The sequence below is a fragment of the Passer domesticus genome, chromosome 19 (assembly GCF_036417665.1).
Source record: "Passer domesticus isolate bPasDom1 chromosome 19, bPasDom1.hap1, whole genome shotgun sequence".
In the NCBI taxonomy this organism is placed as follows: domain Eukaryota; kingdom Metazoa; phylum Chordata; class Aves; order Passeriformes; family Passeridae; genus Passer; species Passer domesticus.
The window spans coordinates 132,355-156,483 of record NC_087492.1 but is presented as its reverse complement, the minus strand read 5'-3'; the positions used below and the strand labels follow the sequence as shown (position 1 = coordinate 156,483).

The following is a 24,129-nucleotide window of genomic DNA, read 5'->3' as shown; positions in this document are numbered from 1 at the left end:
GGAAGTGAGGCTGCGATTGGCTGGAAGAGCAGCGGACAGCAGCGCTGCAGCTGAGCCAGCCAATGGGCGCCCTTGTTCTGTTGAAGTCTGTTGGCCTCGGCTGGCCTTCAGTTGTGTCCGGTGGACATTAATGGCAGATTGCCATTTCTGCAGTCACGGGGTCTTCTTCAGACACCTAGGGAGCTCCGTGCTGCCTTGTTCCCCATTGCTACAGGCTCCTGGGCATTCGGGAGATAAGCTGTGATTGTGTAAGTATGGCCCTCTGCACTTGGAAACCAAGGCCAGTGTGTCACTTCTCATGTTTCTGCAGAGTTGGAGGTGGCAGCAGAATGTTGCAATAGTCACGTGTCACTAGCATGTCAAAAAACTGAGTCTTTAAGAGCTTGATGTGGAGTCCCTGGGTTGATAGGAACGTAGTCTCTTCTGGGAGAGGGAAAGTTAATCATCTTTGTTTTGTAGAGTTTGTCCAATGGCCTTGCTACTATTCAACACACACCAGGTTCTGTGATCCTCATGTCCCCTTTCAGTCCTCTCTTCTATGAGAGATGGCCAGTTACCCTGAACAAAGAAATGAATGTTTTATCAAGTAATTGCAAACATATCAAGAAAAAGAATCATCAGTCATGGAGGGAAATTGAGGCAGCTGCTGGGTTTGGCATTGTCCATGCCCTGACTCCTCTCTCTGCCAGACACTGCAGAATGGCCCACAGTGGTATTCTGAAAAGAGAGAACATGCAGCAGGAGAGAAGGCTGTGAAAGAAACCTCTGCAAAGTAGCAAAAGAGCAGGAACTTGGGAATGTGAAATGCATACAAAATACTTTTGTTTCCTAGTCAATGGCTAACATACTCCTGCCATGTGGTTCTTCCTCTCCTGCCTCGCTTACAGGAGACCTAGATAACACCAAGGAAAATCCTAGGAACTCTTGAAATCCCCACTTTGTAGGAGTGAAGATCTCTTACCAATTTTTGCACAACTTGCTCTCTCATGACATTTTTCTTTTTATTTTGCTGAATATCCTTTCTTCTAAGAGCAGAGAGGAAAAAAACCCTGAGACTGAAAGGCTCTGTTGCAGTAACTCCACCCCAAACAGCTGTTGAGCCAAAAAAATTTTTAAAGGAGAAACAGCAGCATTGCCAGACAAGTATTGGGATTTGATTTTCAGTGGCAGTTCCACACACAGATTAATTTGCTAATCCTTACAGAAACTCCGGGATCTCAGTTTCCTTCTTTCCCATATAAGTTTGATTTAAATCAGCTGGCTCAGCAGGTGGCAGGGTTCCTCCACCCCACCCCTGGCTGGCAGCTGTCCCCAGCAGCCAGGCATGCTCCAGCCCAGGAGCAGAGGGAGCCCATGGCACCCTGAGGAGCGAGGCATGGCCCGGCCTCAGGGCTGGCTTGTGGTGAGCAGGAGGGCAGGGGCATGCTGCCATCCCCTTCGCCTCCTGAGGGATGGTCATGGCAGTATTCGGCCCCCCAAACGCACCTTGGCCTACCTGGGGCAGTGCTGCTTCCCTTGGACAAAAGCTGCCAGCTCATGGGAGGTGTTTTCCCTCCATCCCCAGCCTCTCGTCCCCGGGCCTCACTGGTTCCCCAGTATCCAAGTACATTCCAGGTGAAATCTCCAACCTGCATTAGCCAGCACTGCCTTTCCTCCCTGGCGATACTTTGCTGTGATTGGGATGGACCGACAGCACAAAGGCCCCAGGAAGAGTACGTCCTGTCTCCTCCTGGACCTCAGCAGTACATTTTTATACAGGGAACTTCAGAAGATATATAAATTAGAGAGAAAAATGAACAGAACTTCATATTTTCAATGCCAAGAAGTTTCAAGACTTTCTGAAGGAAGGTCAAGCATTTATTTGTGTACCTGTTGGTACAATTGATCCCTTATAGCTCTGCAATGCAAGTGGTGTCTCTGATGTGACAGACCCTACCCACTGTGGAACAATGGGATACAGGAGATGCAGAAAATATTAACTAACCTTCTTAGTCTGTCAAGTAGGGGCACTAATATTAATTCTTTCACTTTGCAGGAGTATCAGAAAGAATCATTCATTAGTCTTTGCACAATGAATCATAATGTCATAGACAACAGCTGCCACAGATGTTTCTCAGACATTGGTATGGTTCATTTCCCATCTAAACAAGCCCTTTCTGTCCCCCATTTTTCTCTGGGAAAAATGAAAGGAGAAGAAAAAGGAAACGCAGTAAGCCATTATTTAGATCTGGGAATAATGAATGTTTATCTGGATTTTGTAACACAAATTATGTAATTAAGCAGAGAAAAGGCTTTTGAAAAAATATGTTAATGAGATGGCAGCTAAGGGAGAGGTTACAGAGTTGCCAATTCTGAATCAAATTTTTAACATGATTTTCTTTTGGATTTTTTTCTTTTGTAGTCATTAGCCTGCACAGCATTTGAATGGGCTTTAGGGCACCAACTATACGGGAAACACCAATTCTAGGTCAAGAAAGACTGATCAGCAACATATACTGACTGGGAAAACCCCACTGACTCAAAATTCATAACGAGGGCTTTTATGTAGAAAGTTGTTGGGCACAGGGATTGGGCTGAAAGGATTGTTCATTCAGAGTCTTGAGAGCTTTTCCTGGAAAAATATCAGATGCTCCACTGGGAACTTAGTTGGAAGCTATTCCTGAAGCAGGACAGTGAACTGTCAGTAACTGGGAAGGACCGACTGGAGGGAAAATGGAGAGCAATGAAGGAGTGGTTTTCTCTGAATGCTGGTAATAACTCTTTCTATTTAAATTCTGTGTAAACCTTCCAGTGCATAACATTACCATACAAGACCTCTTCTAGGCATCTTTTGAAGGCAAGAATCACATAGAGGTAAGTTCTGAGCTGGTTATTTTTTAAATGTGATTTTCAAAAGCCCTAGTAGAAAACATTATTTTTCTGCTACATCCTAGAATATCTCAGGGTCAGTTGTTTTAATTTTTGTTTCTCAGTGTCAAGTATGATAGGACTTACAGTCCTTGTTTAATTTTATTTTGTTAAAACTTTTGTACCTCTGGCTGTTGCATGGAGTTTGCAACATGAAAAATCTTTAAAAAGAATGTGAGGAGTTTTTGTCTCGAGAGAGAGTAGCAGTTATCTAGGTCAAATGGACTTTTTAGAACAAGCAAACTGTACTTGTGTGCTTGGGCAGCATTTGAATTAGAGGCAGAAAATATGTCTATCTGTAATTAAATGAACCAGCTTCTGCCTGTAAAGCCACCTTTTTACAGACCATTCCTATCCTGCAATAACAGGAGTAACTGGGACGATGCCTTGTAGAGAGTGAAATATATCAGAAAAGCAGCTTCTCAGGAACAAACTAAACTATAAAAAAAATCTGTATTTTCCTATTTTCTACCTGCACTGACCCTGAAAATACTACTTTCTAAGTGGGATTGTTCTTCAGTCCCTTTCTCTACAAAATAATACAGGTCAACCTTTCTTTACTAGTCTTCAGCAGTGTCCCACTTCTGACTGCAACTCTTGGCCATGGTTCACATCACTGACTCTGGTATCTGAAGTATAAAAGATTGCAAGAGTCTGCATGTGGTTTGACAATGCTGTCAAGGTCATCTAGGCATTTGCTGTCTTGAAAGGTGTGGCTGTTCCTGCCACAGCTGTTCCTTGCCCAGCCATAACTAGCCCAGTCTCTTGAGCTGGCTCTAGAGCTCACTGAACACTTCATTGAACCTATTCAGCTCAAAAACAGCAGAAAAATGTTCTGCTTTCTTTGTCAAGTTAAATCAAATGAACCCCAGAGCCACCAGCTGAGAAACCTTTCAAAGACCAGGGAAGGTTGGTGGCAGTGAGCCACAAGATGGGCTTGGCTTCGTTACTCAAACCCTTGATTCCTGACATGTTCAAAATACCTGGGTTTATTAGGGCAGCAGAACACCAAATGGAAGAAATGGTATCTTGCAACCAGGAAAAAGGATTTCAAGTACAAGAGACCTGATTCATTCAGCTCCTGGTTCCACCTCACATCACCACCCATGCCTTAGCCTCTTTGTAACTCAAAAATTTGAGTTCCTTTGAAAACTGATTTGAAACTTACTATCAAGAAGAACAAGAAGAGCACATTATTCAACGCTAGGGTATCTAAGCATGCTACAGTCTCCTGCTTCTAAATTATGTCTGCAACCAAAAGCTAGTTTTACCCACTGCTTCTAAAGCACTGTTTAAAGCTATTGCACTCGACTATGTTCAGAGCCATACTGACTAGAGGAGAGGATTCCTTTTTGTTAAGGGTATGCAGTTAGTGCTCATTTAGCATGAGCTGAATTTCAGGCTGTGGGAGGTTTTCATTTGAGTGCCCTTTGGATCACCTAAAACTCCTCCTGGATGTTTTGCAAGTGCTTAGGCTCTCTGCAGCTCTCTTCTACCCAGCTGTCAGACCAGTTCTGTAAAGCAAGCAGCCAAAACTTTGTCTGTTGTCTCCTTGGCACACTGAAAAGGAAGCTCGTCATCAAATGATATGAAGGCCAGTTTGCAATAATTCTGCACAATAAGGGAATATTGATTCCCTTTTCTGTATTGACAAAAAAAAAAAAAAAAAAAAAAAAAAAAAAAAAAAACCAAACAAAACCACAAACGACTGAGGCATAAATTGGCTAATTTAATTGCCTATAGAGTCCCACATCTCATCCCCAGGTACAGCAAGCAAGTCTCCTTTCACAAGATTAGTCCATCTAAAGATATCAACACTTTTGTCTTTTTCTTTATTTTCTTTTTTCTTCACTGCATCTTACTGAAACAAGAAGACAACAAATCATATTTGCACTGGTCTATCAGAGTTAACCTTAGAACAATTCCTTTAGAGTGAACTATTTGCATTTTCTTATTTAAGTGCTTCTAGTCTTTTTTTCTTCTTTTTGACTAGGAACCTTTTTTCATTGGAGACAGGCCACAGGAATTCAAGTTTTGGCCAATTCCCCACTTTCTGCTAGACTTTGCAGTGGTGTGAAGTGTGTTTCCTCTGTGTTGGTAAGTTACCCAGAGGGACTGCTCCGAAAGGTTTGAAGATTTGGAATCTGTCCAGATCCGGTTGGCTACTTCTTTTCTTAGTGGGCATTCACTGCTTTTATAAATAAAAAGTAACATTGGAGTGTCTTGTTTTGCACTTCTGTCACTCAAGTTCCTCTGGTCAGCAGAGGACAAAAAGTGCAAGCTGTAGTCAGAGCTCCCTCATTACTTGCTGTGGAATCTGAAAGTCTTTATTTCTGTGAGTAACTGCTTGGTAAGACTGTATTAAGAGACTGCAGGATCAAATTGTTGAGATATGATTTATGCTGACTTCAGTTTCAGGTGGCTGTTGCCATCACAAAAGAAAAAAAACAACAAAACCATAAAATATCAACAATTTGTTTGTCCTCTGTCTAGTTGTCCCTTTCTGCCCACTCAGTCCATCAGTAGGGCTGTCCCTTTGGATTCCAAGGCTGCGCTGTAGACAAAGTCACTGAAGTCAACAACGTCAAAAATAACCTTTCAAGTTAACCTTCCTGGGTTATTTTTAACCCAGAACCAGAGGCACAATGCCTCTCAAAATAATAGCCCAACACAGCCATGCATGCCTGCACAGACCTTTGTTTTGGGGAGATCCCCACCGTGGTTTTAACTCCCTGTTTCCCTGAAGGAGCCCAGTCCTTCCCCACCGCGGTGTGAATGAGCGAGGGACGATCCCCGCTCGGCGTCAGCAGCACCTCCGAAAGGGGCCGCGGCAGCCCCCGCTCCCTGCCCGCCGTGGCGGTCTGTGCGCTCTGCGAGCAGGGACAGCGTTCTTACAGTACTCCCCCGACGGCGGCTGGTACACAGCCACAGAGCCGCTTTTCTTGGCACGGGTGGCCGTGAGGGAGGGGGTACGGCACCGGCGGCCGGCAGGGAGGGCGGGTCGGAGCGGGGCCGGGGCGCTCCGGGAGCTCGTTCGCCGCCGCTCCTCAGCCGCGCCGCTGCCCGGGGCGGCCCCCGGCGGGGCGGGCGGGACGTGTCGCCCCCGGCCGGGTCCCTCCCGTCCCTCCCGCCCCGTACTTAAAGCGGCGGCGGCGGCGGGCGCTGCTTCCGCTCGCGCCTGACCGTGTCCCCCCACAGAGCATGGCCCCGACGTGCCTGCAGCCCCTGCTGAGGTACCGCTCCATCGTCATCCTCTTACTCACGCCGCTGCTGCTGCTGCCGCTGCCGTTCGCTGTGCCCACCAAGGTAAGCGCCTGCGGGGCCCCTGCGGGAACAGAGCCCGGCTCCGGGCCTGCTGCCCCCCGGGTGCCCGCACTCCGCCCGGCTCCCGGCCTGCTGCTCCCGGTGGCACCCAACCCACCGTGCCAAATGGATGCAATTCATTCTGGGCCAAGAGAAACCCATGCGTAGTTGGCCGGCATTGGGATTGTCCTGCGTTATGTCACAGCGATTGGAGTGGGCTGAAGGGCAGGAGTGCATCCCCCAGCTCTCTGCTGAGGGTCTGGTACTCCCAGCATGTTCTTGGTGACATTCTCCATCCTGGTGCAGTTAGCGTTGTGTTCTGTGAATTGGTCAGGATGTCAAATGCCATGTCCTCCAATTCATCCGTTTTACTCCAGGGATGACGACGGCACAACTCCTTTGCGTTCAGTGGAGTTACACCAGCATAAAATTGGAATAACCCAGGGAAGTTTGGGCTTTAATGCCTTGTAGCCTTCTTGACTAGGTGTGAAAGCTCAGTTTGCAGTATTTTAGCCTACTAGAGCTTTGGAGGCTATTCTAATGCCAAAACCAACCTTTCTTCTGAGCAACTTGTATCGCTCAGTCTGTTTTAAACTGCGGGAAAATTTTATCTGTGTTTGTAAACCAAGTTGCCAACCCTTCTTGTTTACCTGTCTAAGTTATACCAGCCTGGCCTTTCAGTTGAATGGTGGTGCTTTATATAATGAGGAATTCCTGGCTGTTAAGCTCTACTTTGATCAAAACTAGGAAAGATAATTTCCAAAAAAATTAAGCATATCTTCAGTTTCCCATTATTCATAGTTATATTGTGTCATTAGTCTAACCCAAGAAATTACAATATTTCACAATGGGAAGGCAATATTTCTCTCAGTGACTGCTTTTTCATCTCTCAACCAGGAGGCAGGTCACTATGTTTTGTGCCAACTGCACAGAAACACCAAAGAGATATTCTGTGACTGTTTCCATAAATCACAGATATATATATAGGTATAAACACAAATATATATTTCATTCCAAATCTTTTGTTGTTTGAATTGGCCACAGTTGCTGGAGTTAAATTATAAGCATGGCTGTATTTTTGAACTTCACATAAATTATTTACTCTCTACTCTCTAAAACCAGCATTTTGAATTTTATTTACTTAGAGTTGTTTATCTGTCTTTCATACTAGCAACAGATTAACCACAGTCAATTCTACTGCTGCATTACTGCAGTACAGCATTAATTGTATCATGAGCTCACCTCATATTTATAAAGGGAAGAGATTTCAACAGGATCTGCCTGATATCTTCTAGTCTCTGAAGAATTTTTCTTTTCTAAGCTTGTGCTGTAATTAATCTGGAAACTTGAGGGAAAAAATTTCACATTACTTACAAAAGGTGTTTTCTCGTTCTTAAAATTCTCAACAAAATTAACGAAAACACAGCCCTACTTACTAACATCACCTGATGTCAGTTTTTAAGTGTCACTGTGACACCATTTATTTTAGCAATAAAGTCACATTTGCTGCATTAGAGTAAAATCCCATAAACACATGCCCTAAATAGGAGTAAATAGTGAACTACAGAACACCAACTTCAGCTTTCAAACAGTTCACTGTTAGCTAATGAATGCCTGCTTCTCCTCACAATTTTTAGAGTACATACCACAGAAGGCTGGGATACAGAAATGCCTGGTCAACAGCCTAAAAAGACAGGTTACGCCAATTCTAAACTAGGGAATCCCCTTAGCAAGTAGGGAAAGTAGTTTAATACCTCCAATGTGCTTAGTCACAAAAAAAAAAAAAAAAAAAAAAAAGAGTTTTACTTTAGGAGTTACTTTAAAAAGCTAAGAACTTTTAAATTATTCAGTAAAATAGTTTCTGAGCTCAGCTGTGTTACTGGACACACATCAAAGATTTGTGAATTCAGAAAAGCTAATCATCCACACTGGGAAATTTGGCCGACCATTAAAAAAAATTAGCTCTATATTGCTGTTCTTGTCTCCTAGATGTAAAATCTGTTGACCTCAACCACCAAGAGATACTTGCAAACGGCAAACTGTGCACTTACCTAGTGGTGGATGATTTGTTTTTCTCACAGCATTTCTTTTGTGTGGATGTATTAAAGCAAACACTATGGTCTTCCTGGTCAAAAAGATCTTTTTATACAAGTGACCTCAGAAAATTATTTAAAAGCACAGGTTTAATTCCTCATTCAGCATAACATGTTAAGCTATGGACAGTGGAGTGTGTGAGCCGCTTGCAAGAGCTACCAACGTGTTTCTTATCTTTAAAAACAGTCTCTAATGCTTAAATGTGTCTTCTGTTATGTTGCAGGAGGCCAGATGTGGATATATCATCATTATCATGGCTGTGTACTGGTGCACTGAAGTGATCCCGCTGGCTGTCACTTCTCTCATGCCAGTGGTATTTTTCCCTCTGCTTGGAGTTCAGACCTCTAAAAAAGTAAGGAACTTGTGCAATCCAGGTCTAATACAGAGAAATCCAGTGCTCTGATCCCTCATCAATATTTAGCCAACAAGTCTGTATTAGTGTTCAGGGTTCTTATATAGGAAGATGCTGAACTACATACACATTTGCCCAAACTGTTAACAGTGGGGAGCTTGAGGTGGTAGAGGGTAGGGTCTGTTCTGGACATGGATCCTGCTGGAGAGCATCCCGCTAGTGCCAGCAGTTTGTGTGTTCCCAACCACAAAGAGAAAGAGAAAGTAGAGCTGACAGTCTTCTGGGAGATCTCAAAATGCATGGGCCAAACTTGTGAGAGGAGAGCTGGCATGGTGCTGGCAGGTGTGCTGTGTCCTCCCAGATCTCTGCCTGGGCTGTTTGTGCTGGAGGCACAAGGCACAGGCTGTGTTTGGGTTCTGTAGCCCAGGTTCACTACTGCCCAACAAGCTGGTAAAGGCAGGTTGGTGATGGTACTGAGAAAGCACTTTTGGAGCTCAATATTTCCAGCACCTCCCATACTTTGAACCCCCATCTGTGTTTTAGGAAACTGGTGTAATTTTGCACAATGATCACAAAGAACTCCTGCACAGGCAAGTCAGCAGTTAGACAGGAGATCAAGGGTTCAGGAAACTGCAGGGAGCTCACAGGCAGCAGCTGCCTCATGTTCCAGTGTTGGCTGGGCCCTGGTCCAGTCCATGGATCTGAGAGGGTGGTAGGCAAATTGTACTAGTGCAGCAAGTATTTTGGCCTGACTTACCTTCTCTGTCTTACAGGTGTGCTTGCAGTACCTAAATAGCACAAACATGCTCTTCTTTGGAGGGCTGATTGTCGCAATTTCTGTTGAGCAGTGGAATCTTCACAAAAGGATTGCACTGAGGGTCCTTCTGATTCTTGGGGTGAAACCTGCACTGTAAGAGTATTACATGGTTTTTTTCTTACCTCTTGTTAGTTTAGCAAAGCCTAGGGATGATATTTAACAGTCAGCAGAGAAAGAATCCTTCAAGAGCCAATTTAGCTGTACTTGCACAGAGTGTCCAGAAATGAAGTCTAGCAACAGGAGCAGTTTATTTGTACTTTATCCAAAACTAGCATCTGACTAAATTTTAAAGGCTTGCCATTGGGGACAAAATTATGACAGACTTAATTATGCCCTGGGATTCCTTCAGTGAACGTGGCAGAGCTTTCCTAGAATGGAGTTGGTCCTGCTCTGTACTAGTGTCTGCACACATCCCTGCCTGGGCTTTGCTCTCCAAATTAGAGTGACTACAAAGCCTAGCAGCATCTGTTCACTTTCTTCGTCTCTCCTCCGTGTCTTTCTCTCTTTTCAGCCTGATGCTGGGATTTATGATAGTCACTGCCTTCCTGTCAATGTGGATAAGCAACACAGCCACCACGGCCATGATGGTTCCCATTGTCCAGGCTGTCCTGGATCAACTGGACAGCACAGAGCATGATGTGACCATGGCGGAACAAGCAACCGGGCAAACAAATGCAGTGATTGAGCTGGAGGAAAAGAACACATCAGGGTCCACTGCGGTGCCTGGTAAGGGCCTGCTCACCAATAAACTGATGCTACTGAACTTGCTATGCTCAGCTCCCCAGCCTAGGTGCTGTGTATCCTTTCCGAGGATAGAGGATGGTAACCTGACTGAAACCCTGTAAATATATGACATTTAGGTTTTACAAAATAGCTTTCAATTTTGATGGCTGCCATTTTGTATGCTAGTGCTAGAACCCAGACAGGATGTTATGTTCTTTCCTTCGAGCTGGAGTCATCCTCCCAGTTTCCCTAGACTTAACTGCCTGTTTAGGGAAGTGAAGAGCATATCCTGTGGGAAATAACCATCCAAACCCCCAGCATCCCACTTTCTAAATCTTGTGATTATCAGTGGGGATTCAGCTTCTAGGCCATGTAGGACTATTTGAAAAAATTATGTAAACACAATATATTTTGGTTATAGGGTAATAAATATCTCTGTATTGACCAGATAGTATGTGGAGGTGGGGAGAAGAAAGAGGACTACTTTAAAAGCCACATGGAAAAGAGGAGCTGGTGTAATTTGACTCACAGTAGACAAACTGTTCTTGTGTGTGATCTTACCCAGATGCTTGATTCCTCAAGGTCCCCTGCCACTGATGTGGTTCTACAATAGGTTTCACTTCATTTTAAATATGTGCACAAACTCAAACCCTCTCATTTCAGTGCTCTGCTGTGCTGTTACACAGGGCTATATTATTAAATATGATTAAAGATCAGATTCCAAATGTAGTGAACATAATAAGAGTGTGCAAAAAATACCCTTTGATATTGTTGAGTTGGTTGCAATTGCCATAAATTCTTTGTCCTGCTTCATTAGTCCAGTCAGACTTCAAGTTTAGAGTGTTAACCTCAGAGAACAATGGACACAGCAGTAAAGTTTCGTGGTTATTGTAAATTGACATAATGCCAAGCAAGGATTTGGGTTTCAGTGGCTTGTTTTTTTCCTGCCTATATTCACATCTGTTAAAGCTAGTTGTGTTTTCACTGTGGGATTGGAATGGTTTCAGTAACTACAATATTTGGCTGGTGGTAAGCCTCTCTGTGAAACAAGACATTACTGAAGAGGAGTGGCACTGATGTGGGCAACAGCATCCTTGGATCATGTAAACCCAGTCTGTCAGCCTCTTTCTTCTGCTCCTCATGAACATTAGTCTGAAGTATTTAGGGAGATATCTGTGGGTTTTTTAATTAAAATAAATGGCACATACAAACTGGAAGCACTAAGCCTACAGTCCCTATCCTGAGCTCTCTGCCTTTTCAACTTTACCTGAGGCAAATAATTTTCTTTCTTTCTAGGTGTAAGCAATGAACAAGACACTGATGTCCCTAGATCTTCTGAGGAAAAGAAAATGAGGAAGCGTATATGCAAGGGAATGACACTTTGTGTATGCTATGCTGCCAGCATTGGAGGAACTGCAACACTTACTGGAACAGGACCAAATGTGGTACTGAAAGGCCAAATGAATCAGTAAGTAATTTTTGCTGCTTCTTTTAGTTACACTGTCATACTGTTTGTGTCACTAGTCAGTCTTAGATGACAATTTCAGTTGTGAACTTCAAAAGCAATTAGTTGAGGAACTGACACTGAGAAATGTGTATGAAATGTTGGGCCTCATTTTTTTTTTTTGCTTCAGCATCTTTTAATAGGAAGCTAAGGATGGAATTAAGGTCTTCTGAAAAAATTAGAAATACTTGTTGGCAATCAACATGCAAGTGGTTGATTATGAGATATTGGTTCTTCTGTGTCCTTTTTTTCAACTGAAATGCAGCACATCCAGAAGAGGAACTGCAGTAAAGAGCACCAGAAGAATGTAGATTAACTCTACTCATAAGCACACTGAAGAGAGCTAGAAGGAACTTGGCCCCTCATGTAACATTGTTCCTCCATGCTGTGGCTGTGGAAACTGCAGTTGTGTTGTTCTGTCATTGCTAAACTAAGGTTGGGAACTGATCTACATGGAACCCAATCTGCAGTGGAAATTTTTCCAACATTACTTCCTGGTGTTGCAAGTACTCAGCCTTAGCTGCTACATTATCTCTTGGTTTTAACACCCAGCTGGAAGTTTGCTGTTGATAGTTTTCCTCCAATCATTATTGGCAAGCACAGAGAATAACAAAAATTGCCTTTCTTAAAACACTGTCTTCATTCTTTCAAGCCAACTAGCAACATCTGTTGAAGGCAGCAGAAGTATAGGTATTAATTTCAGGGAAGACATTTCTTGCTCTCTTACTAGAATGAGTTGGGAGGAAGAAAAAAATATCCTTTCTTGGGATAAATGAACAGGCATGTTAGAAGTGAAAGATGTCTAGATTGAATGAGAGATCTTTTAGCTACACTTGTCTGACTGAGACCTAAAGTATCAACATAAGCTCCTATATGCATCAAATCAAAACACAGCGGAAACTGACAATCATTTAAGTTCTGCTCTGAATTCAGGCTGCTTTCTACCATGACTTAAATTAGGCTGTGGAGGTTACCTATGATTGCTTGTAAAGGTTCTCCTAGATTTACATGCATAATTGTCACTAGCACATATTAAAGGCAGACTAGATTGCTAAATGTTTTGACATTCATACAGAAAATCATTTCTTTACAGGTTATACCCCGACAGTAATGATATTGTGGACTTTGCTTCCTGGTTTGGATTTGCATTCCCAAACATGGTCCTGATGTTGGTGCTAGCTTGGCTTTGGTTACAGTTCTCCTTCATGGGACTCAAGTGAGTATTTATCTACATGATATTGTGTAAACCCCTCAGTAAGTTAGTGCAGATCAGCTTACTGAGACATCTGGCTAAAACAAATGCAGTGACAAGTTATTAATTTTGTAGCAGAGAGCAGGTCTGTTTCACAAAAATTTTGAGGTCTGGAAACCTTTTGTGTTCATGGGAGGTATATTAAGGCAAAAGCCATATACATTCTTAATCTTCAGACAGAATTGCCTTTTTATTTTTCAATCTTTTGCCTGTGAATTTCAGCCCTAGGAAAGCTGGCATAGCTGGTTTGCAGCCATTGATTCAAACCTGACTTTTTCAACCTGGGTTACTCCAAATTGCCATCCTTTGATAGACCACATTTTTATGTGAGAACTGGTGTGTCCCCACAAAATACTTTGGCACTGTTATAGTTTCTTTATTTATGGCCTCTGTTGTGGTCTGTCCCAAGAGAGGCAGCTGCAGAGTGATAAGGATGTTAGATCCCTCTAATACATTCATACTTACGGTATTTTTTTTCTCCATTTTTTCAAAGCTTAAAAAAAAACTGGGGCTTTGGGACAGAGAAAACTGCCAAAGAAAAAGCTGCATACAGTGTGCTGAAGGCAGAAATGAAGAAGTTAGGCCCTATGTCTTATGCTGAATTGAATGTCCTCCTTTTGTTTGTATTACTGGTGATCTTGTGGTTTTCCAGAAACCCAGGCTTTATAAAAGGCTGGGCTGCCATACTCTTCAAAGGAGGAGAAAAGTAAGTATTTAGGGTTTTTTTCTATCTTTTACCCACTCGGTTATTAATCAGATTCCCTTGCTTATTCATTCCATTTTGAATGTGGGGTCATTAATTCCAACTTTACCTGACTTCACATGCTTGCTGGGCTTGATCCAATGGCTTGTACATGACACTACCAATCATCTGTAATTTGACAGTTTGTGCTGCAGTGAAAAGGCTGGAGACTGAGACATGGAGCAAGCTGAACTTCCTAAAAGAAGAGAAAATTCTGTAATGTTTGTCTCAGTCGCACTGACATACACCTTGGTATTTTGTTTGTATGAGCACCCATCAGTTGCAGTGACATTTGAATATTTGGTAATATCACCTTTAACCAATACCTTAGAACTCACTGGAAATTTGATTTTGTGCTTTGAATGGCTTCTTTGCATAGTGTTCATACATGGCATGTTAGGAATATAAAATACATATTGGGACTATCATTCAGGCCATTTCTTTAGATGTCTGTCTTTGAGATACAACTGTTGAATCTTGGCTTCAACACAGAGAAAGAACCCTGCTCCAAGAGGGATGAGTTGTCATCCAGAACTCTTTTTATTAATGTGTATTGTAGCTTGTTTCTTTTATTATTGTGTTTAAATTATGTCAGGTTTGAGAGACTTCAGACATGAGCTAATGACCCATTTTGCTCAAGCCCCAAATGGGATGGCAAAGATCAGTGACTAGAATTCTGGAAGGCAGCCCTTTTCTAGGAGAAAGGTGTCCATTTTCTAACCTGTATTCTCTTTTCTTCATTAGGTATATCACTGATTCTGTTCCTGCTATGTTTATTGCCCTGTTACTGTTTATCCTTCCTGCTCATAAGCCCAAATGCACAGCCTGGAATCCAAGCATGTCTGACCCTGAACAGACTGAAAAAGGTATTAAAAGGAGGGACTGTAGTACTGTGAAACATCTAACCCATTCCGCTAACAAGGCAGAAACATGCACTGGATTTGCATGTAGATCTATAGAGCATCTCACCTACCTCCCTTGTTGGGCAGAGCTGGGGCACAGTCCATGTCCATGTGTGTTACCCTCACCCTGTGCAGATTTCTCAGTACTGTGCATCTGCCCACTGGTATTCTTACAGAACAGGAGACAAAGTGTCTTCGCTCTCCTAAAACATGTTCTACTTTTTATTTCTCACTTCAGATAAGAAAAAGTCATTTTTACCAACCCCTCTGCTAGACTGGAATGTGGTTCAAAGGAAGATGCCCTGGAGCATTGTGCTGCTGCTGGGAGGAGGTTTTGCTTTGGCTGATGCAAGCGCAGTATGTCCTGACATCTGTTTTTCTCTGACTCAAAGGCAAACTTCTCTGGTTTGTTATCTAGTCCTGTATTACTGGGCATGCACCCAAAGCCAAACCCAGTAGCAAAGTTCAGATCTGAAGGGAGATCTAAATTAGCAAAAACCAAGGAGAAGTGAATGCTTGTGAGTCTTCTTCAGGAATTTTTGTTCTCTAAAGTTTCTTTAATTTATCTTACCTTTTGGAGACTCCCAAGTAGGTGGGATCTTCATTGTCTGGACAGTCCAGAAAAGCATCCTTTCTTATTTCTGTAATCATCCCAATCCCAGCCCTGGCTAGAAACTTAGAACTATAGATAGCACTTGTCAGATTTTCAGAACCATTTGAGGTTTGTTTGAGGGTTATATATCTTCAGACTTAAAGCAGAACCACTACTGAAGTGGTCAGAAAGAAAATCCTGGGTTGATGCTGTGTTCATAAATTCACAGAAAAGACAGCTAAATTCCCAAAACAGGAAGGAATCTTGAAGGGAACCATATTGTTTCTTTCATCACTGCTAAGATGCATCTAAATCAAAGCAAGCATTAGCTATCAGTAGTGCGATATTTTGGGGAAAGTCATGTTCACATCTAAGTTTGTGGCTAATTAGATTTAAACCATGGGCCAAGTTAAAGCTTTGGCCCTGACATTCATCTACATACAACACACATAGATTATCAAAGCTCCAGAGCATTAAAAACTATCAAGTCAGAGATTTTGTGACCTGTTTGTATCAACTACTGCCTGTGTTCCTACAATAGAGCATTCATGCAGAATCATAACCTTCAAAAACCTTAGAAAAATTTGCCAAGAAGCTTCTGGGCCAGACATTAAGTATTTACAATGACCTCAGAAAATTTTTCTTGTTCAGCAAGAAAACCATAATTTTGTAACCTGTGTGTGAGCAAGTATTTGGTTTCCAGAAGAATCAGAAAAGTGGGATTCAGTGTTCAGTGTTATGTTAGTTGGCAAGGAATTTTTTTTTTTTTTTTTTTTTTTTTTTTTTTTTTTTTTTTTTTTTTTTAGTTTTTGTGACAGATAATCGTACTTTCCTGGATGGTGTTTGTATAATTCAGGACACCTTTAGTATTATTTGTCAGGAATGTTGCCCATAACATGGCTTCCCTGTTTGTTAGGGTTCTAAACCTCACTGAAACCCACCTTCTTTCTTGCAGAGCTCTGGGCTCTCATCTTGGATGGGTCGTCAGATGACTCCACTGGGATCTATTCCACCATGGGCCATTGCATCAGTCATCTCCATTATTACAGCTGTCTTCACTGAATGCACCAGTAACGTGGCCACAGCTACCCTCTTCCTGCCTGTCTTTTCATCCTTGGTAAGATTGCTTCTGCGCTGTTACCCTGTCAGCTGGAGGATCAGAATTAAACTGGGTGGCAAAGCAATGTTATAATTATTGTCTTGGATATTGCTCCAGTGTACTTAAAAGGAAGCCAGGTTATGCCTTCTGTAAGGTGTGTGCCTTGGCCCTGGAGAGGGTGAAGTGACAGTCACTTTTTCAATACAGTTCAGCAAACATCAGTTACTTCTGGTCATTTTGAACCATCAACTTGGAACTGGAAAAACACACACACACAAAACCCAAAGCAAAACAAAATCCAGCAATTTCTGATGGTGCCTTTGAATTATTCGTCTTCACATTTTGTGCTAAAATACTCAAAGTGGTAGGCCTGATTATTAGGAATGTGTAATTTCTCATAGGAACACAGAATAATTCTAAAACTGGACGGGAGGAAAACCTGATAAGTTTTGCTGCCTTTTCTGAGCAGAATCAAAACTGTGGCATAAAGAGAAAAATAGATTACTTTGTTCTTTAATTAGAAAAGGACAAACATTTTATTCTAGAATATTTCCTCAAAACAAAGTTACCCAAATCAAGGTACTGAGCTATTAATGACTTAAATTGGCACTTAAGTATTGAGTGCCACAGAGTTTATGTAAAGTCTAAGAGTGTCACTCCACATGCCTAGTAATTATAATTCCCATTCCTGGAAAAAGGGTGGTCCAAGGTCAAAGAAAAGATTGTTGGATATATTTGACCAGAAGTCTAAATTATACCATAGAGCAAAACAAAGAACATGAAAGAATCAAGCCTTGTTTTAAGTATCATTGGACAGGAAACAACAGCAAGTTATCTTTAAGCATTTGTGGATTTCAGAATAAAATATTTGTGAATTGTTTTGGTGATGTAATACAAGGAAACAAAATAAGTCTATGCATCTCACTGGTCTGGGGTAGATTGATCCTTTATGCTTTTCTTTTCAAACACCCACAGAGTGATGTTCTTTCTATTTCATTGCAGGCTGAGTCTGTCAGGGTCCACCCTTTGTATGTTATGCTGCCTGGTACTCTCAGTGCTTCATTTGCCTTCATGCTGCCTGTTGCAACACCACCAAATGCAATAGTGTTTTCTTATGGCCACATCCATGTTTTGGACATGGTAAGATAATTGCCTTCTCTCTTATCTGAAATTCTCCATTGCTTTCTTCCTGAAATATGGTGAGAGTGTAATTTTCTTTGCAGAGTATTTCCAAAGTACCAGGAATCTCTTATGGGCTGCAACTGCAACTCCATGCCACTCTCTTCTGCAGCATTAATATTGTGATAAAGACTTGCATCTCTGAAGTAACAGTACTTCTCTCATGGGCTTTGGCAGACATACAGATTGGTCCAAGTGAAATGAAAAACTGACAAGTCATAAGTCTGTGAAACCTGAAGGGTTAAAGTCCAGGCATGCCCTGCAGTGTTCTGGGGCTTTGGCGAGTGTCTAAAGCCTTGTCTCCACTGGAGCTGAAAGCAGAAGGTAGCAATCAGTAGCCCTTGGCTCTGGTCCTCTGATTTTCTGCCAGACCACACAGGGCAGATTCTGGGCAGAACACACAAACATTGCTGGTTTTCTAACTGGGTACTTGAAGAGGACATAAGCTGTTCTCTAACTAATAAGAACGACATGTTACACATGCCTTAAAGCTCCTCGACTGGTTATATACATAGCAAAGTGCTCAAAGACTTTGCACAGTGTGTTCCCTGGTATCTCCACCTAAGCAAGAGCAGAAGGCAGTGGATACAGTGGCTATTTCTGTGATTTATTTGACTGTCTTTCTTGTGTATGTACAAGTAGGTCTTGCTGTAGTTTGCTGTGCTGGTGTTTGGGTGTTGCTGGTTTGGACTTGCTGTGCTGGTATGTGGTTATTGTTCTTGGTTTGGATTTTTTTCCTCACAGGTTAAAACTGGAATAGTGATGAACATCATTGGAGTCTGCTGTGTCACACTGGCCATCAACACATGGGGAAGACCTATGTTTCAGCTGGACATATTCCCAGCCTGGGCAAACAGCACAAGCCACTTTGAGCTGTGAAGAATTTGTGTGCTGAACAAGGAAAGTACCCTCAGTACTCCCTATTGCCCAAAGTCCTGTATAAAGTCTCATCACCACTTCAGATCCAGTGTTGGGTGTTTGCTGCCTTCCAGCAGTCACACATCAGTTCAAGTTTGAACCAACCCAATCTTACTCCAGTTGTTCTGGAGCCAAAAGTGTTTGCAATTATACAACCTCTATGTCAGGATCATAAGTATGTTTGTGTGATCCATTGTACCTCCAATCAAGGTCAAGGATTAGGATTTATCAAACTTTCAATAAAGAGAGGGGAGGCTGTTGTATCAAATGGTTTGAACTATTATATCACCGGTATGTACTTGTAAATCATTAGCAGTGAATATTGCACTCATGCAGGGGCTGAACATTGCTTACCTATTCCTTATATCTATAAGTCAGCAACTGTACACACAAATCCTTGTTGTCACTTGTCTAGTGAAGAAGGGGTACGTGATGTTATGCTGTGTTATGTTTTAGTTGGGCCTCAGCCATGAGGTGAGATCCTTCCAAGTCAATATCCAACACACTTTCTCTTGCCTTGTTTTCACTCCCAAATCTCACTGCATTTAGACACCTTTATTGAGGGTTGAGATAATGTAATTCCGTGATGGTCATGATTCAACTGATATCTCAGACAACGATGCGCTAAGGCTGGCTCTATGTTTCTTGCACTGTGACAATTAGAGGGCATGGAGCCTTTCCCTCAGTCACAGGTGTGATTTCACATGCCAGCTAGTGTTTTCCGAGTGCCAGCCTGGAGATGACCAGTGGCCCTTGGGACTTCACATCTATTGCAGAAGTTTCTGAATTAGCCCCTGATGTGCCTTATTAATTAACTCTGAAATTTTTGAGTGAAGTCAAGACATGAGGAAGGCTCTAATTGATGACCTGGGAAAGATGTAGGGGCCCAGATTTTAGTGCTTGTGCACTTATCTTGGCTGACAGCAGTGGGAGTTGTCCTGTGTACTTTGGAATTCATGTATTGTAAGAAAAGTAGTTTGTAACCTAATTATGCCACTTCTGTTGCAGAAGTAGTCTACAGAATGATTGGTGTTGGGCTGGGTGTGCTTTGTCAGGGTACATGGATGCTTTTTCTTCAGCCCTGGCAATGGAGGTGGGTGGGAGGTAAAAGAGTGTCTTACAGTGGAAAGATCTGTGGGTATGATCTGGGATTTGCTTCCAGACTTGCCATGTATCCCCGTGCAAGTCAGTTCACCTCTTTGTGCTTATTTCCCCTCCTAAAAAAGATGTTATGGAACCTATCTACCTCACCAAGGTGTTGTGAGGACATAAGGGTAAAATTCTACAGCCATAGTGATTTACCACCTTATGATAATGGGTGCAAGGTGTTAGGTTATTCTATAATTCTATAGAATTCTGTGTAGAAGATCTGGCATATAGCATAGTATTGTGTTTAGGATATTCAGTAGTTTTGTTATTAATGTGAATTTTCTTTATGGAACTGGAAAAACACATTTTTATCTAGAAGTGAGGAAAATATTTATCCATAAAATGACCAGGTGCTTTTTTGAGCAGAAAACTGCTTTAAGAATTTATTTCTGTGCCTTTGTTTTTTATGCTCTTTCATGGTGGTAAGCACCATAAACGGTCCGCTGAATGTTGTTCCCCAGAGCCACCAATGGCTCCCTGTCTTCCCAGCTGGCTGCATGTGGTGCAGCCTCACACTTCTTCCAGGGAATGGTGGGGCATGTGGATAAACACACTTCCACTGGCAGAGTCTGTCTAAGGAAGAGGCCAGTTCTAGTGCCAAGAATTGGCAGATGAGATATTGCTCACAGATATTTGTCATCACCTGAAACTTATGACAGTATTTTTTTGAAGAAAGTGAAACCAGGAACAGTTGAGCATGTTCTGTCCTTTGGCAGTCACCACTTAATGCTGATTTGCATCTCTAGATATCTGAATGCATTTGAGAAAGGGACTTCCTCTGCTTTCTGATGGGCTTCACAGTGTGACAACATGTTACTTTTGCCAGATACAATGGTGTTTGCTCTGCTCTGTCTGACAAGTAAGATACAGGGGAGCTTGCATGGGTAGATGATACTGAGTTGGCTATCTCAGTTCATGCAGACCGAAACTCCTCTAAAACCAGTTCCAGCTAAAAGCTGTAGGACAGACACTTCACTGTCCTGTTTGCAGAAAAGAATGTTCTGAAAGTTTCTTGAAGGGGAGAGATTGCCCTCCCCTCAGCTAGTGAAGAGCTTCACTCTGTTGCTGGACAAGAAGGAAGCAAATGCTATTTTCATCAGTAGTCACACAGGGTGATTCATGGTCAGGAGTGCTGGGCCAGGGAAGTGTGCATGTGGGGTAATAACGAGTGTTGAGTTTATTGTAACTGTGAACTATTGGATGTGTCGCCTCTCTGTACTGTTAATAGCAGTTTCTTTTTGAGACACTTTTATGGCATCCTGTGATTGATTCATATTTAATTTAAATTAGAGCCTGGCAAATGAAACTTTCTAGAACTGTCTCCCCTCCTGTGTAACATGGTGGACCACTTGTTTCTGCATTATTTTCCACTGTAGCACAGTGATGCCCCAGTAATATCCAGGAAGGTAGATGCTGTATGGAATAATGCAAAGCAGAGATTTGGACACCACTTTGAAGTGTATTCAGACCTGAATATGAGTGGCTTCTCTTCTTTCATCAGCTAAGTGATAATTCAAGTTTGCATCTCTGAAGATGTTTAGGTGGGACCAAATCAGGTGGCATACCCTACGAACTGTCTCATTCATTTGAGAGTAAAGGATTATAAGACTCTAAGAAACACAACCAGTTTTTAAGAATTAATGTTGTACAAACTTTCCAATATAACAGGCACAAATGGGCTTTTCTTCAGTAGAAAGCATGCGTGGTGTCCTGTTCCAGTGCCCGGAGTAAATACACATTACTTGCAGTGGACAGTGCAAGAACGATTGCTTTGTGACTAGATCTGATTTAGAGCTCCTTCAGCTGCAGGACAAGTATCAGAGAAACTCACCAGACATAGCAATTGTTTTGTTGCTCATCAAAGGAATACTGTTTTAGATGCAGAAGTTGTGATGGTCCTGAGGTAGTGGCATAAAAGAATCCATTTGCCCCCCACTTTCAAACACGCACCCCCAGCACCCACAAAAAACATAGAAGGATCCTCAGTGTGGGCTTTGTAAGCCTAGCTCAGGATGAGTTATTCAGCCACCCTGAGTGAGCAAACAGTTCCCATTTTACCATAGGAGGGCAGAGCATGATTCCTTGTGGTCAGGGAGTCTGTCAGCTGGCCAGCTGGCAGTGCCACTTCTAAGGAGCTAAATTAATGCTTTCTTATTTTCTGCCCACTTTCTATGTATCCTTGGCTTTTCCTTTCTTCTCTCAAAATACCAATTTACCAAAATACCAAGTTGCTAATGCTGTTTCTGCAAATATTGAGAGTCCCAAACCTGCAGCATTGTGATCTGGGCTGCTGTTGCACAGAGTTCCTTCTTGGTCATGTACCAGTGTGCAAACTTGTTCCCACAGTGTACTAGTGCTTGGGAATGGTCTCACAACTGTGAATGAGTTAATGAACTACCAAACTACAAGAAAACATACAAAGGGAGAACAAAGGTATTTCCTGCCCACGTGTTGAACATCTAGATCTGTGAAATAGAGAAGAAAAACCTTTCAGCATTCTCTACATGATCAGAAGTCCCCAGTCTGAACAGTGGTTCGGATTTGTTGGTGTCATCCACTGAGTTCAGAGCAGCAAGTAGTGCATTCCAGCTGAGTTCTGCTCTCACTTGAACTCAGTGTTTGGCTTATTCAACCTTTGTTTTCCAGCTCAGGTGTGTTGCCACTTGAAATAGCAATAACATGGTTGTAGACAAACCCAACATTTGCTGACAAAGTTGGAATTGGACAGTTGGTGAAAATCAGCCCAGAAAAAGAAATAAATCATTCAATCAGTCCTAGCCAAAATGCAGTAGGGTTCCTTAACATACCACCTCTTCCTTTTTAGTAGTGACATATTGCATACATTTTTACATACTTCACATCTTTGTTTTCCCCCAAGTGTCTGTGCTAAATATGTGAAGAGGTGGGTGGCAATGAATCCTGAGCCCTTGGATCAAGTGACAGGGTTTTCACAATGTTTTCCAGTGTGGGTGAATAAATGTGTGACTTTAGACAAGTCTGATCAATCTCTTTGTGCCACTGAGAGGTTTTCAACACTTCTATGCCTTGCACCACAAGGCCACCAGTCTGCTGCAACACTTAGGCTCAGCATTTTTCTGATTCAGGGTACTGATTCTCCTCTGCCCAGAAGAACCATCCCAGTGGCAGCTCTTCGGTGTCAGATCAGATCTTCCCCTCTGTGTATCTTTGCTTGCCATGCACTGCAGACTGCCTTTGCTTGGCACAGAAACCCTGAGGGAAGCACAGCCCTCACCTTTGGGAGCACAGAGTAAAGGGAGGCATGCCATGCTGCCCTGAGGTGATTGGGGACTGCTTAATATAATGTTTGGTAGTGATTTAAAAATAGAGCTGACTATACTGAAGCTATTTTTGCCCATTTAGGTTTTTCTAGAGCACTTAAGTCAATAGTTGCCCATTTATTATGGTGTAAATGTAGATTTACATTCACTGTAGATTCTGGCCATAAGGAAGAGACTGTTTCTTCTGTCAGAGAAGAGATGTTATCCTTCCCCAGTTTACTTCAGTGCTTTATTTACCCACACAAAATTATTTCCCAGTCTTATTTGGCACATGGCACTTCAGTGAGTTTTCATAAGCTGTTTCAGGCCAGAGTGTGAGCCTCATTAAAATGTTCATAAAACTTTTTTTTTATAGACAAACCATTTTCTTGAAAGAACTGAATGTTCCAGATACTAAATCTAATTTATTGTTGTTTTCTTTGTGAGATATTCTTTGAGAACAATAACTTGGGTTGGGTCTTAGCAAATATTTTAGAAAGCCAGCTGAAGATCAAATTTCCACCAGAATCAAAGTTAACACAACCTTTCAATTAAGGAATTATTATTCTGGAGGAAATTTCTATTTTACTTCAATATTTTGCCTTGGCTATATGGTCAGAAGTCAGACACATAGGAATGTATATTGCTCCTGGCAAATGGCTGACTTCAAATTCACCTGCTGTCCAGGTGTCCTAATAGAAGCCCTCAGATATTTTTAACCAACTTTTTAATGAAAAACATAAAATGCTTTCTGACACATGACATTTAATCTTGAATTTATCTTTGAATTCTAGTGTTTGTCTGAAGCTGGAGGAGTACCAGAGTTACAGAAGTACATGTGCCAGTACCTGCAATACACCAGTCTTTTTACACTATTTCATCAAATTTGCAGCTTGCTTGAATGGGATTGGCATCTGTGGATGAAGTGGTTCCACCATGACTGTTATTGGCTGCCTGAAATGCACATTACCTGCCAGTTTCTTGACCTCAAAAAAGAGAACTTCGTGAAGAGTTAAGCCTTTAATTAAATATGTTCTGACAATTGTTTTAGTGACTGAAAACTATGATTTTGTTTCTATCGAATTACAATTATAGCATTGGAGTAAAAAAATTGCAGACTTTGTGCTGGCTTGTTATATATATAACATAATGCATACTCTGCTCTCTGTTATTTAACCATATTGGAAGCAGGATGCTCTCCAGTCTACAGGAGCTGTCTTGCATCCTGTGGGTAAAATCCTGTCAAATGTCCATGTTAGTATCAGTTTGCATTCTATTCCAAAGCAGTAAATGGGGATGAACAAGAGGGGATGTCTTG

General features: G+C 42.1%; 1 protein-coding gene across 5 annotated transcripts; it reads left to right on the top strand.

Annotated features, from left to right (window-relative positions):
- The first annotated feature begins 36 nt into the window (after positions 1-36).
- On the top strand, positions 37-23,932 carry LOC135283668 (Na(+)/citrate cotransporter-like). Of its 5 annotated transcripts, XM_064394705.1 has the most exons (16): positions 37-248; positions 2,036-2,123; positions 2,792-2,853; positions 4,901-5,004; positions 6,106-6,213; positions 8,528-8,656; positions 9,430-9,566; positions 9,985-10,199; positions 11,493-11,664; positions 12,794-12,916; positions 13,446-13,658; positions 14,439-14,560; positions 14,835-14,953; positions 16,144-16,305; positions 17,290-17,427; positions 18,211-23,932. In XM_064394705.1, the coding sequence occupies exons 5-16, from the start codon at positions 6,109-6,111 to the stop codon at positions 18,343-18,345; spliced, it is 1,770 nt and encodes a 589-aa protein (XP_064250775.1). In that variant the 5' UTR covers positions 37-248; positions 2,036-2,123; positions 2,792-2,853; positions 4,901-5,004; positions 6,106-6,108; the 3' UTR covers positions 18,346-23,932. The 5 variants fall into 5 exon arrangements, with proteins under 5 accessions (XP_064250775.1, XP_064250774.1, XP_064250776.1 ...); XM_064394704.1 differs by lacking the exons at positions 2,036-2,123; positions 2,792-2,853 and having other exon boundaries at positions 18,211-18,366; positions 23,606-23,932; XM_064394706.1 differs by lacking the exon at positions 2,036-2,123.
- The last annotated feature ends 197 nt before the right edge of the window (positions 23,933-24,129 follow it).

What these genes read in the sequence shown, in the direction of transcription:
- LOC135283668 (XM_064394704.1), top strand. Translation starts at nt 6,109, where the DNA reads ATGGCCCCGACGTGCCTGCAGCCCCTGCTGAGGTACCGCTCCATCGTC. An exon ending in CTGAAAGGCCAAATGAATCA is followed by an intron (nt 11,665 to 12,793) that starts GTAAGTAATTTT and finishes ATTTCTTTACAG; the next exon opens with GTTATACCCCGACAGTAATG. An exon ending in CTTTGGCTGATGCAAGCGCA is followed by an intron (nt 14,954 to 16,143) that starts GTATGTCCTGAC and finishes TCTTTCTTGCAG; the next exon opens with AGCTCTGGGCTCTCATCTTG.